Source organism: Colletotrichum spaethianum (genome assembly GCF_022836535.1).
Source record: "Colletotrichum spaethianum MAFF 239500 DNA, contig24, whole genome shotgun sequence".
Taxonomy (NCBI): Eukaryota; Fungi; Ascomycota; class Sordariomycetes; order Glomerellales; family Glomerellaceae; genus Colletotrichum; species Colletotrichum spaethianum.
In genome coordinates, this window is record NW_026054794.1 from 488 (window position 1) to 14,274 (window position 13,787).

The 13,787-nt window shown below is 49.9% G+C and overlaps 2 protein-coding genes across 2 annotated transcripts; both read left to right on the forward strand.

The window, feature by feature from the left end:
- Window positions 1-1,503: 1,503 nt before the first annotated feature.
- On the forward strand, window positions 1,504-2,169 carry ColSpa_08683 (respiration factor 2; the record flags this gene model as incomplete). The annotated part of the gene is made up of 2 exons (XM_049274895.1): window positions 1,504-1,795; window positions 1,853-2,169. The coding sequence occupies 2 exons, from the start codon at window positions 1,504-1,506 to the stop codon at window positions 2,167-2,169; spliced, it is 609 nt and encodes a 202-aa protein (XP_049130852.1).
- Window positions 2,170-9,132: 6,963 nt separating this feature from the next.
- ColSpa_08684 (uncharacterized protein) lies at window positions 9,133-9,327 on the forward strand (the record flags this gene model as incomplete). Its single annotated transcript, XM_049274896.1, has 1 exon — window positions 9,133-9,327. One exon carries the CDS (start codon window positions 9,133-9,135, stop codon window positions 9,325-9,327), a length of 195 nt encoding a protein of 64 aa, XP_049130853.1.
- Window positions 9,328-13,787: the final 4,460 nt, after the last annotated feature.

The following is a 13,787-nucleotide window of genomic DNA, read 5'->3' on the forward strand; positions in this document are numbered from 1 at the left end:
TACCTGCGCTACATGCTATGCATTTCTCATGGCCTCTACATCCTGACCCCGGCACTTGCGGCGATGCCAGACAACCAATCCTCATATCTGGTAGGCACACTCTTGCTGTAGAGAGACTTGCCTGACAAGAATAACAGGCAGCTTACTTCAGTACGATGCCATTGAGGGCAGTTGAGATAGTCTATCATGTCTGTATTAAGAGAAATCTCATGGCCGTCTCCAGTAACGTCGGCAGCGACGTGGCTTGTCCAGTGGACATTTCGTCACACTCAGACCAACGCCAAGGAAAGACAGACCTATGGAGAACTTGAGAGGGTGGTAGAACACCAGATAACAGGTGTTTCAAGGGAGGGTTACATCGGGCGGGGAAGAGAAGAGTGGCTTTGAATACTACTCATACGATAGTGCAATAGATAATTCGATGCATTCTTACAACCCTACTCCTTAGAAGCTGTTTGCCTGCCTGCCTCACACCGGTTGATTTACCATAGTATCTGCATTGGGCTGCTGGTGCCGCCAGGTTGCCATACATCCACCAGGTATAACATTGCCTTGCTCTTTTAAGTCCTCTTCCTACGTGTCGTGGTTTGTGTGAAATGGTGATCGAGAGCAATAAATATGGAGGACACATCCCCATCATCCAGAATTATCTTCGAATGTTAGTCGCAACCAGAACTTCATACACTCGTCCAAGCTTCGGGTCCGAGCCACCGCGACGGATAACCATACTCTCAACAACTTCAACATGGGAAAGGACCTCACTCGGTTTTCTCATCTGCGCGACGATAGCAGAACTACAGTTGCAGAATCTCAAGGAAAGACGCCTTTTCGACATGATCAGAAGGTATAATGGCCAAACCGAAGTTTAGACCCGTTACTCACACGATGCAGACATATTCCACCGTATGCAACAGAAGTGGCGCAAAATGCGACTGGCGTCGTCCAGCTCTAGAATGGAGCTTGGCTAATATACTTTGTAAGCAGGACTGGACCGTCGCGCCCCCAGGTCCAGCCTCAGACCAGGACGCGCTTGCACCCTATGACTTTGAGCCAGATCCACAAGGAGCGGCTTTCGTTATTGAGTGGAAGCTGGCAAAGATACTGAAAGATGCCGGTTGGAAAGTTGAACCACCAGGTATGCATATCTCGTCCACTGACACGCCTATGCACCACGGCACTCTCTCGGTGTACCAACACAATCGATTCCCGATCCTTGAGGAAACCGCCGAACACGACCCGGCTGAATTTAGAGAACGCAAGTTTCTGCATCCATGAAACAAGCCTGAAGCTTACATTGATAGGTCGCGATGGACCGCTCTACGAGCCAAGTCTAACGGATACCTGGGAAGAGGCGTTGGCTTCGCAAAGCCATCAAGGAGTTACAAATCTTTCCATCGCTTCGATAGTCAATAGTTCAGACGTAAGTCATACCACCTAGCTCTTCAGAGTGCTATTCTGTATCCAACCATCATATGAATACCTCAGCATGACTCCCTTCGGCCAATGTCCGCCGGCGGCGTCATGCCCCAGCCCGGTATGAACACCCTCTACGGACCTGGCAGTGTCATCCCTGGCGGTCTTGGCGACAACGACCAGCCCACCCACGTTGTTGGCTCTCAGGGTCGTCGCGGCATCCTGCCCAGCGTGCCTGGACGCCCTGTTGCCACTCCCGCCGGCGCCGGAAACAAGAAGAGCACTGTCGTCCTGGTCAAGAATGCTGATGGCAAGTTCCTGTGCCCTCACTGCACTAAGACCTACCTCCACGCCAAGCACTTGAAGCGTCACATTTTGCGTCGTAAGCACTATCAAATCCGCGATGCCGGCTCTGTTTTCTGACAGTTATGATCGATAGATACGGGCGACCGCCCTTACATGTGTGTGCTGTGCCGCGACAGTTTCTCGCGAAGTGACATTCTCAAGAAACACTTCCAGAAGTGCTCCATCCGCCGAGGCAACCCGACTGGTGCTAGTCACTTGTCCCATTCTCAAGCTTATGTCAGACAGAATGCTGCTGCCCAGAAGGCGGCTTTTGGCAAGGATGCCGGTCTCAACCGCCTCGATGGCCCTGCTAGCATGCCTGCGTGTAACGCTTTGATGCCTATAGAGAACGACATTATGCGACAGCCCGACTATGGGAACACAGACAAAATTGATCTAAAGCTGTCATGATGACTCTGGTGGACGAGGATAGGTCTCTCGTGGTTTTCAGCCGATACAACATGGGAAAAAGGTCGTCGTTTGGGCAGTAACTATCCTTTGTGGTGTGTCACTTGTCGGAGGTGCCTACTTGTCACAAAACCTGTTTTTGGCCATTGTGTCTGTCTTTTTTGTGACAGTTGTCTTGTCTGTCTTAGCCTGAGACGCGTTTCGTAGTGGTGTGACTCAGAGTCGTCCGTCTAGCCAAGCTCTATCTACACTGCCCTTTTATGCGCGTAACATTGCTTGGGGTTCATCCTGTGCGCCACCTGCCTGGCGGTTTGGTACTTTAACCCAGTCCCAAATCACTATGACTACCACTTCTTCTCGGAAACAAGCCGCATCATCCTGCTCTCCTGTTTGGAGTGCGGCTGCATCATCCTATACGCCTACGTCAGCAAACGTGCAAGCGACGCTGAAAATCCGTCTTACATATTTGATCTCGGTAATAGTGGTTACCAGAATCCCGTTAAGAGGTAAATTTCGGGGTGGTACGGGCGCTGGGTGGTGCCAGCACCTTGTACTCCTTTGTTGATTCGTATATTTCTCCGCAGCCGACATCCTGGTGGAACTGTTGGATCGCTGTTCTTGATGAGATTTTCGAGACCTGGAAGGAACAGCAGGAGCATGCGGCTGCCCTCATTATATTCTGCATTGGGTGGCATTTGGAAAACTTTGCCGACAGACCCGGCGAGCCAAGATATGCCGCCAGTGACCACTTCGGTCAACGATGAGCCATATGCTCGGCAATACAAATGCCGCTGCAGAAATTTCGGGATGCGTTAACCGCTTCTTCTTCGATTCCGTGAGAAGTTCACTGTCCAGATGCCTCAGAATGATGGACGGTGGATCAACTGGCCTCAGGACCTCGTCGGTGATGGGACGAAAGAACGGAGTCTTAGACTGGTAGCGCCTAAGACTGTTGGCTTCGTTTTCTAGGCGCCAATGGCCGTGAACGCTCTTGATAATGAAATTCCTTTTGCTTTCATCCCTGGAGCACGGAAAAATTCATATTCAAAGGAATTCGTGGGCACAATGAGAAAAGGTGGGGGTGGGGCTACAATGGCTAGGTATACGGCAGCTTCTTCCACAGCCCTGTAAAGCTCCTTAGTAATGGTGTAGGTCGATCGGCGTTCTTTAAGAACCTGAACCACGCTGTGCAAAAAGAGAAAACATCGTCGAGGCGAAAAGGTCCACCTCGCGAGCCCCCAGCATGTCCGCATGACTTCGTTTGCCAGCAACTGCCTCTCTATTCCACCGGGCCTCCAGCCCAGAGTTGATCGCTGATATAGTGCCGAACCGCTGGCGATTCAGGAACAAGGAACCAGGAGGCACTTGACCAAGGAACTCAAGGTTCAGCAAATTGATCGACAGTAGCCCATTTCTTAAGTCGCAGCCTTCTGCAATGCTCCTGACCACCTCGTCGATACTCATTCCGATCAGATCCTTGCCCTCGGTGCCCATGTCTTGCATATCCACCGTGCTGCTTTGAAATGATTCTTCAATGTTTCTGAGAACTCATCAAGAGCATTGCAAGCCGCTATTGGTTGGCCTGGAGTCCTGATCCTTGAAACCATCTAGTGTGAATGGACTGGCAGTGGTGTTTTGCCTCACGACATTCGCTTAGAAGCTCTCGGATCAGTCTGTTGTACTTGTTAGAAAAGGCCTGCTGTGAATTAGACGGAGACACTGTGGTAGATATGCGAGATTCTGTCAATGATGTAACCTCTGTGTTTTTTGCCTGTTCTATCGTCGGTAACTCTGCCTCTTCATAGGATGTGTGACCGCTTGAATCCATATGTCTTCTCTATCCTTTTGTAATAAACTTCTCATGACAGACTGTGCATTTGAAGTGAAAGGTTGTGTAGTGTTTTGGCAGCCGCTTACGATTCAGGTGCTCTCCACACCTTATTTGACAAGGAATCTTTGAGAGCGGTTGTCGCGGCTGTCTTTGAGGAAGATCAACTAGGTCACCATGGTGGCCGGTGGCGTTCCCACTCGCGACCGGAGCGGACTTTGCCGCAACAGTTAAAGTGTTCGTATTATCGATGTGAGCGGAAGGTATTGGTTTGAAATTGGTACCACATGGGCATTCTACGTTGAATACCTTAGCCATAGGAAACTTGAGAGCGTAGCACGGAAACCGAAAGCGTCGCCCGGAGCCTGAGTTCGTAGTGAAGAGACCAAAAGTGTAAATTGCGAGATTGGCATACGGATGTTAATATACGCCGCTGGGAGGTGGGGGCTGGTTATGCAAGGCTCCATGGGGCGTTGCTTAATAAAGCATGGAATGCCTGCTAACCGCAACATTGTGTTGGGGGACCACATCCTCTAGCATTCATAAGCCTAGGTTGCGCTTTGATTACCTCACTGTTATCTTACCTATCCCACTGGATCCTCGACGGCAGGAACAGTGGTCCCCTTACCGCGCCTAGCTAAGATGTGAGAGAAACCTACGATACTGACACCTTTGACGAAGATTGACGGACTATGCAGGCTAATCGGATTTGCCCTTGTTGCTGAGTGGTATGCATGTGTGTGCTGATATCTCGAGAGGAAGAGGATACCCTCCTATTCCTTGAAGGTCTAGTCAGGCCTAGGGAAACAAAACATCAGTCACTTATACACGTCTTTTCTGGATATCAAAGTGATGAAAATGTCCGTGTCTATTTAAGTGCCTGTCTTGAAGAGGTGTTGCTTGCTTGTCTGATTTCTTGATGATTGAGCATTATTGACCTTCTTTCTTGACTGATCCTAGGCACTGTCCTGTATAGGACATACACGGGGTCCTAGTTTTCTTTTCTCGCCGATGTGAACTGAGCCGCATGCGTTCCTCTCACCCACCTCCCCCAAATTGCAGGGACTGCTCGGTCTGTCAACGTTAATCACGACTCATCATCCGCCGCCATCTGAAGCTGCTAATCCTCGTGACATGGCTGGTCCCTGCATTGCCAACTGATCTTTGTCTGAAAGCTAGGCAAACAAGTAGATGCACCTGCTTAATTGGGCTACAGCGGGGCCTGGACAAAACTGTTGGAATGGGCAATTGGAGGCAACAGGAGGATGGGGAGCACAGAGCGGTTAGCCACACTTGGCAAGGTGGGTCAACCACTCAGCCACAACGAGAGGCATACCTCACTTCACCTTGCCGCTGGCCACGCAGTTAGACTTCCCATCTCCATACCTCAGTACAACCACCAGCAATATCACCACTTTGACGTGATCGTTGCTATCGACTCGTACGAGTTTACCGCAAAATGAAGCTGTTATGCTGCAGAGCTAGGGTCTTGAGCAAACCCTCGAAAGCTTCCGGGTTCATCTCCGCTGTCCCCTGCTTCACCAGGCTCGTTTTGCGCCCGTCGGATGTCCTCGATATCAGCGAAATTCATTGAAGGTTAGCTTCCTTGTTTTTGACGGCAAATCCTTGGAAATCTTCTATCTTAACCCGTCCGCGTTGATTGTCATCCGATGCACCAAAGTGGTAACACGGTCAGGATGTACTTGCTCTTGGCCGGCTTCTTCCGCCGCGTCAATAGCTGTTGAACTATTTCCGTCACGACGCCATGGCTTTCGCCCAGGCGTATCTACAAATACATGTCGCACGATCCTTCATATCTGCTGGACCTTGGTACACAGGAAATACCTCTTCGACAACGAATTCGATCTCCTCGCCATCACCAGCTGTATATTCGCCCGGATCGCCCGTGGCCAGTCAATCACTATCCAATACCTTTCCCGCCGATTGAACATGACGCCTGAATCTAGCATGTCTCACAGGGTCTGTAGCATCGCGCGCACAAGAATGTGTCGAGACAGCAGTCGAAGTGAAGACTTCACGTACAGAAGTGTCGAGTCGCAGAAATCGAACGTCGGGAAGAGGATCCAGATGCTCCTTTGCGGGTGAATTTGAGAAGCATAGCGGTGGTTAACCTGCCATTGTATCCGGCGGCACAGGTAGCGCCTCAGTATAGCAACGACGAAGTCTCCCTTGCCAGACTTCAATTCTTCCAATCAAGCTCGACTGGCCGAAATCGCGGTCTCTAGGACGAGCCATATCGCCGCGCTAGCTGACGTCATTTGCATTCGTGGATTGTTCAACCACAGGTTCTCCGGTTGCGGGTGGGTCTTTCTCGGTGTCTTCGTACTCTTGTCAGCAGTTGATTGACGCAACAGGTTGAAACCGTACCTTTTCCTTTGGTACTGTGTCTCATAGTTTTGAGCTTCTCTCGCAAGATGGAATACCCTTGATCCGCGTCGTTGCGTATCATATCTGCTATCCGGGTATTTTTTGTGCTGCAGAGATGGTCGATCAACTCGCCGAGCCATTCTACCCTCTGGTCGTCGCCCACCTCTGACCACGGCGGTGGCGTGCCCACCGCCGTGGTCGAGATGACGGTCCCTGCGACACGTTTCGCGATGCGCTTCTGCTCTCGGGAGAGCAAGCTGGAAGATGATGGCATGGTGGTTGAGGATGGAGCGGTCGCGTTTGTGTTGGTAAGGAGCAGACACTATGTCAAAAGAGCACCCTGAATTGGAGCTGGATATGTAGGTATGCAGTCTGTGGCTTTTGAAGGTATCGATATTTTTGCAATTAACGGAGCGCAGTAATCCTGGCTGGAAAATCAATGAAACCAAGTCGTTTGTCAAGGAGAGTAGTTGCGCACCCCTTGTAGAAACTGCTGTGTGCTGTGCGCCTATGTCTCACGGTCTACAGGAACAGTTAGGCATCAGTTGGGATGCCACAATCAAGATTCCTCTGGCTTCATCACGAAGAAAAAACAGCAACCTGGAAATTATTTCATTGCAGGATCCACCTGAGCGCTGGCCTATCAAAACACTGCAGCAGCGGCACCGGTCATGGTCTTATGGAGAGAATGTTCTGACTTTCGCTGGTTGCGGTTTCGTGATTCGTGGTTCGACTTAACACTGGCGACCAAGGTAATGTGTACCTCAATGAACACGAGGCTTGCCCTTACCAGTGCGGTAAATACCGAGTCACTGTCGGCGTCACATGCCATGATACAACCAATCAAAGTGCTAATCGCCCAGCATCCATGATGTATCATATGCATATACGCCAATCACACCACATATCCTTGTACATGCTGAGGACACCATGCAGACCACCAATACCACAAAATCCCTCATATCCTCGTAATACCGCCCACCAATGTCTAACACCATCCACACCACGCATTCCGATGCATCCTAGGATGCCACGTAGACCACCAATACCAAAAAATCCCTCATGCCCTCGTGATACCACCCACACCACCTACCCCGCTAACACTACGTAATCTCGTGCATCCTTCGGACGCCGCACATACCACCTGCATCATTAAATCCCTCATATCCTCGTAAAACCATGGATACCCTTTCACACCACACATTACGGTATATTCTCAAAACGCCATCAACACCATGTACTCAACAAAATACCTAGCATTCCCAAAACGCCATAAGTACTGCCCACACCACGTCACACCCTACCCCCCCAACCACACCGCACATGCCTGCATATCCTCAGGACACCATTGAAACCACATACTCCACAGCATCCCTCACATTCTCGTAACGCCATGGCCACCATCCACACTACATCACCCTGTTGTCTGACCCACTTCCTCGTCCTGGGCCCGGCCGCTTTATGCTGCTGGACGGCGTACGGTATACCCAATCCATGAGGATCCTGAAGCTACTTTAACGGCTTCGGCATGGCCAATGGCAATAGTAATCATGATGATGATAAACAGTACTTAGTAGCCACCGCAAGTCAACGGGAAAGATCAAGGTCGTGGTCGGCTTGTATGTAGTTTTGCCGGAAAAAGAACTACACGCGCGGGTTTCGGTTTAGTTATCATCGCCATAGCTGTAGGTCACAGAGGTGTGCCACTGATTTTGTGATTCAAGGCCAACCATGGCCAGCGGGCAAGAGATAAGCCAATGGTGCGGTCCTATAGCTCTCATGGGCTGAAATATGCCACACGCTGCCCCCTACCAACATGTTAACCTGGCCGGGCTAAGGACGGCCGCTTAGCTAGGATTCACGCGGCAACCAATATCCAGCAAGTCAATGAAGCTGCGGCCAACATGTCCGACCACCTCTGAGTGGACTCAAGGATTTTTCAAAGACGATCCATTTGAGACTCCATCATCGTTGTTGCTCCGCGTTAAGAGTATGGCAAGAGTTAGTGACATGGCCAGTACTGATCCCACCATATGCGGGCCGGTCGGAGTCTAGCTAGTTTATGCCGTAGAAAGAGCGATACCGAGACGACCGATGCGTCTGGGTTGTTAGATGACAGGTCCATTTCGACGCCATCACCATTACAGATTAAACCAACCATCCCATCCCCTGAAGATGCAGGCTGTGCCTAAAAGGACGGCCAGGGCCAAGCTGATCGTTTCGGTCCACCTCGAACATTTGCTGCAGGTCAACGCGGACAGAACGAAGTGATGGCCCGCATGAATGCAACCTTTCCAGGCTTTCTTGGATCCAACTAAATGAGAATACAACGACACGAACAGGCTTTTGGAATGGTGTATCTCCAATACCTATTCCATTGCTTGTGCGAAGGAGTCCGGCTTAGTGTGCGCAGTGCAGGTCTCGCAAATCTCTCGTGTTGTTGCGACCAGCAAGTATAAAGATGCCCTGTTTCTTCCGTGGAAACTTCACCAACACAACCTTTCTATGACATACCCGATCGCCAAAACACCCGTTCTCGACATATTGGATCTTGAATCGAACCATAATTGCCCTTATCAGTAGTTGTGTCTCCATATTGGTTTCTCTGGAGTCAATGCTCTTCATCGTACCTCGTGCAATCATATTTGAAGACTTCTGTAAGAGAATTCAAAGAATCCATAGTCGAGTCCTCACATCGGCGTACTAATTACTAGCTGTGCTCCAAAAACCAGCCGGTAACCACCAACAAGATGCCCCAGCAGAAGAAAACGATCCATGCCGATTCTGATAATCCGGAAGCAACAAAAGAGGCTTCTCCCAACCCTCCACCTACCAATCCCACAGTCAACGGTGGAAATAATTCTTCAGGTCACTCTCCGAAGGATCATGACACCAACGACTTTGCCCCTGTTGACATCAATGCCGAGAACGTGAGGAGTTCCTGAGCAACTACTCAGGAAAAGCAGTTGCTATACTGGCGCCATAGCTTGGTCGATGTCAATAATTTTCTAGGAAAGAAGTCGGCAGAATCAACAAAGACGCTGAAACTTTGTTTTAGAGGTGATTCCTAGTTGGTCTACAATAGAACTACCTCAAGTCTTTCATTTAGTTCTTGGCTGTCATACATAGGCGAAATGACCAATCGAGGTATTCTCGAAAGTTCGTCTCAACTGATGGTATTCTCACAATCACACTTGGTTCAAAATGAATCTCTCCCTATTTTCGAATATCAGGCAGGCTTCATGATATGTGAACTGTCAGTATTCTGCCCCCCGTCTCATAACTACCACTTTCGTCATGCCAGCATCCGGGAGTCTGATTAGTCAGCAAGGAAGCCAGCCACTTGGTCCACAGTGATTGCATGACTAAACCGAAGTGACGAATCGGCTGACAGTTACTTTGGCGAATTCCTATTGGCTTATTGCGCAAAACAAGATGCGACTTCATCCATCCATGGCCCGCTAAATCGTTTCAACCCGATCACTCACTAGTTTCCCAACCCAAATACGGCCTCCTTGTGAATGTGATTACATACGACCCGATGAGGACCGGAGGATATAAGCTGTTGACTCTCCGGTTTTGAGACGTTGTTTCTCCTTCCACGTCCAGATGGTATCACCAAGCACTCGGGCAAGCAATGAATGGTTTCAAACCCCTCCAAGTCGGAGAACCAGCAACGCAGCAGTTGTGCGAAGAACGACGGGAAACGGAGCTCTTGAAGACAAGGGGAACCTTGCGCGAATACAGAACAGGCAAGAGAGATGCTGAAATTCTTCGTAATTTCAAGACGCAATACGTAAGAATGAGTGACTCTGCATCAGCAAGTAGGACTAATCACTTCGTCTAGGAACCGGATATCAAGGAAGAGGCATGCCTTGCAAACACAAGTATCACTGGACCTCGGTATTATGGACCACGTGAACTTGAAACTGGCACAATTGCTTCACCAGAGCACACCATTACCATCTTCATACCTTTAGCACCAAGACTGTCGAGTGCGGCCAATCCTCAGAAGCCACCGAAAGTTCTGTTTCAACCCAACAGAGACAAAGAAACTGTTCGGGAGCCTATAACATGGCACATAGGGACTCCTATTCAGATCCCAGGGAATAGTCGACTTGTTGTGGACGAAGGATTGATTTGTTTCGAAATGTTGCAATATGACTGGAAGCCGGCCAAGCATCAGGATCGAGAAAGCGAAGGCGAAGGTGTTAGACAAACCTCCGCGGATCAACCCGGTGGATAGCCAAGGACAGAAACGAATGCTTTATATAATAAACAAAGATTATATTATCCTCCTTAATCAGATGGATAGTCGAAGATATCAGACATATTGAGGGGAGATAAGCCACTCGTGTCAAAGTTGCACGGCTCGGGGCTCTCTAGAGAGCCAGTCATACACCCACCCGAGCCACCACTATTAGAAAGAAAAGGCTTTGGGGAATTACCCCGCGAGTGTGAGAAGGAGCCGAGTGAAAGTTCCGTAGGTATCAGGGACGTAGGTTCTAAGGCCTGAGTACAGCGAAGCTGTAGAAGTGTTTGGGCAACTTGGTGTCCCGCAATGTCTCTATCACCATTGAGTACCCAGAGTTCAGGGTTCTCCACGACTCGCCCAAGAACGTGTTGAGGCCTCGACTCAAATTTTGCAGCCGAGTCTGGGGTGCGGTGGAAGTGCGCTTGGGAGCGGATTATCCCCTCTGTGCCATCAGTGTAGCCTACAAAGCGACTGTGAGACGACGTTGGAGGCGTAGTGGTGCCGTTCAAAGAGGTGTGATCCACAACTTCTGGCCTCGGGAGGTTGACTCTTGGGTTAAATGACTTGGGCGCCCCGTTCGTGCTGGGTAGAACAGGGGTCAGCTTCGACCCATTTTCGAGGGGGACTGAAGAAGATGACTCTCGGTGCGTTTGATGCATATGATGGCCTCGTCCGTCAACTTGTACTGTCTGCGCATATACGCTATCTTGAGATGGTGCTCCAAGATAATGAAGGCCGCTGCGTAGTTGCAATAGCACATTCTCGAGTGCGGCGTCTCTAGAGTCATTGTCTGGGGTGGCTGCGAAATAGGTAGCGTATGAGCTGGAATCACAGACGTTTTCTTGATTTAATGGCAGGTTATCAGGAAAAAAGTCTGCAAAAGGATGGCGGTGGTAATTTCATTGGGAATTTCAACGTACCTTCAGCCTCAAGTATCTTGCGCCTCTTTGCTGGTGGATATGATATGCAGCTCAGCCTCGTCCAAACTGCCCAGACCGATGCGTCGAATTGCTCTTGAGACAGATCCGTTTTTAAGGCCTTACATATGACGTTTAACCTGACTCATTAGTCAGTTGTGGAACTATGAGAACCCTACAGAGCTTCTATGCTCACTTGAAAGTGTTGCCTACTATCAACTTGACCATAAAAGCAACTGAGAGCGAAACATCTGCATGCACCTCGTCTTTGGTTGAAGGAAGAGGAAGGGAAACCACGTGTGCGAACTCTTCTGAGTCCTTGGCTTCATATAATGCACGGTATGTTCCAATACCTGGTCCATCTGAAGTGCGTCAGTATTGCGTCGAATGTAGGCACAGGCGATCCTTACAAAGTAAGAAGAACTCGTCTGCTCGATGCTTAAGCTTGGTGCGCATTAAGTTCGCCTGACGGATCGGCCAGAGAACCGCTGTTCTAAGGTGTCTGAGATGAGATGATTGTCGCTCAGCTTTCGTCGCGTGCTTTTTCTCTGGTAGGAAGTCGTTCATGAGCGCGTCGACCTTGTCCACAGACTCCCCGGACTCGCGTGCAACTCGACAGAGACAGATGAACAACAAGATGCCAAAGTGAGATATCTGGGTCGCGCGTATGCTATCCTGCCGCAGGTTCCTAACGAACGCCCTGTAGTTTGCCAGAACGGCTTCTCCGAGCGAAGGCCGGAATTCTATCGTAACATTGGAGGGCGCGAAATGAGGTTTGGACTGGGTGTAATTAATAAACTCTAAGAAGGTCCAGATGACGGCTTCGGGCCTGGAAAGCTGAATGTCTTCCCGTCTTTGACACCATTCCTGGTCGGTCTTGGGGGCCAGTTTAAGCAGGCGACGAAGCTCGGGGGACCTCCAGTCATGTTTGTTGCTGTTGGGCCTGTCATTCTGAGGGGATTCGAGCTTGAAAACAAAAGTGGAAGACTCGGAAAGACGCTGGCTTTGTTGACGGGTCTCGAACTCGAAAGTAGGAAGGGTTGAGTGGGATGGATGTTGGCGTGTTTCGGCCTCGAATACAGGCGCCAGATGGCCGGGCGGCCGGTCAGTCAACACTGGCCGACGACGCAGAGTATTGACCTGTGTCCTTAGTGTTCGTACCTCCGCTTCTAATGCTTGGACCCTTGCTTCTGACACTCGTAGTTTTTCCTCAAGAGTGTTCACAGACTGCCTCGTATGGGAGTGAAGCGCTTTTGATCTTGTGTGATTGCCTCGCTGCATTTTATTAGGAAGTCGGTGAAAGTGTTTGGAGTTCAGGATTCGGAGTGCAAGAGAATAGTTGGAGTGGAAGTCCAGCGTTCCTGAGAACAAGGTGGCTGTGGCTGTCTCTAGAGCTATACCGGATTAAGAGGTCCAGCCAGGACCTCCCGTTCCGGTATAGTCAAAGTACCCCCCTCCCTCCTGCAGATCTTGACTGTACTTTATCCATCCCTCTTATGCCCCTCCTTGTAATCCCTGCTGGATGTCCAGTTTTCAGAAAGACTTCTTATTCTTACTTGTACTTGTGGGTATCGGCGGCATTCTTCCTCTTTAGCAATGTAACAAGCCTGTCGTCCTTGAGCCAATGTTCCCAAAATGTGTGCATATGCTTCCCCAAATCATCTGTCCCATCTACCTGAGGTGTGGTTACGTGTATTGGCACCGAAGCTTTTCAGATTGCCGATGCGGCCCGTCACAAGCGACCCTGTCGCTGGCATGACAGAGGAGGAACTGCTTATTTTGTTGGCTGCAACCCTCACTTTTCTTTTGATATGTCTCGACAAATAGACCACGAGATCATTCCACCCCAATAACTTGCACTATGATATCGACTGATGCGGAAAATTATGCGGATCACCGAATCGAGACCAAATGCTGGTCGAGCGATCCTAGCGACAAAAAGCTCGGCTCGCACATTTGAGTGACCACTGTCACCGTGACTCGATGTGTACCTCACACCCGACGTTCGTTGTATGGAGGTCATGTAAGAGAAACCTTCAGGAACACCAGCCTATCATAGGTCTGGCCTGGCCGACTCGATATGTCGCAAGCTGCAATTCCAAGACCCCGTTTCACATTTCCGCTTCAAGCTGTCACTCGGCATCACATCCGCCATGCAACAATATCACCCCCATTCCTTATAAATATTCTATGACGCTGTTAGATACATACATGATGTAGTAATATGCCGTGG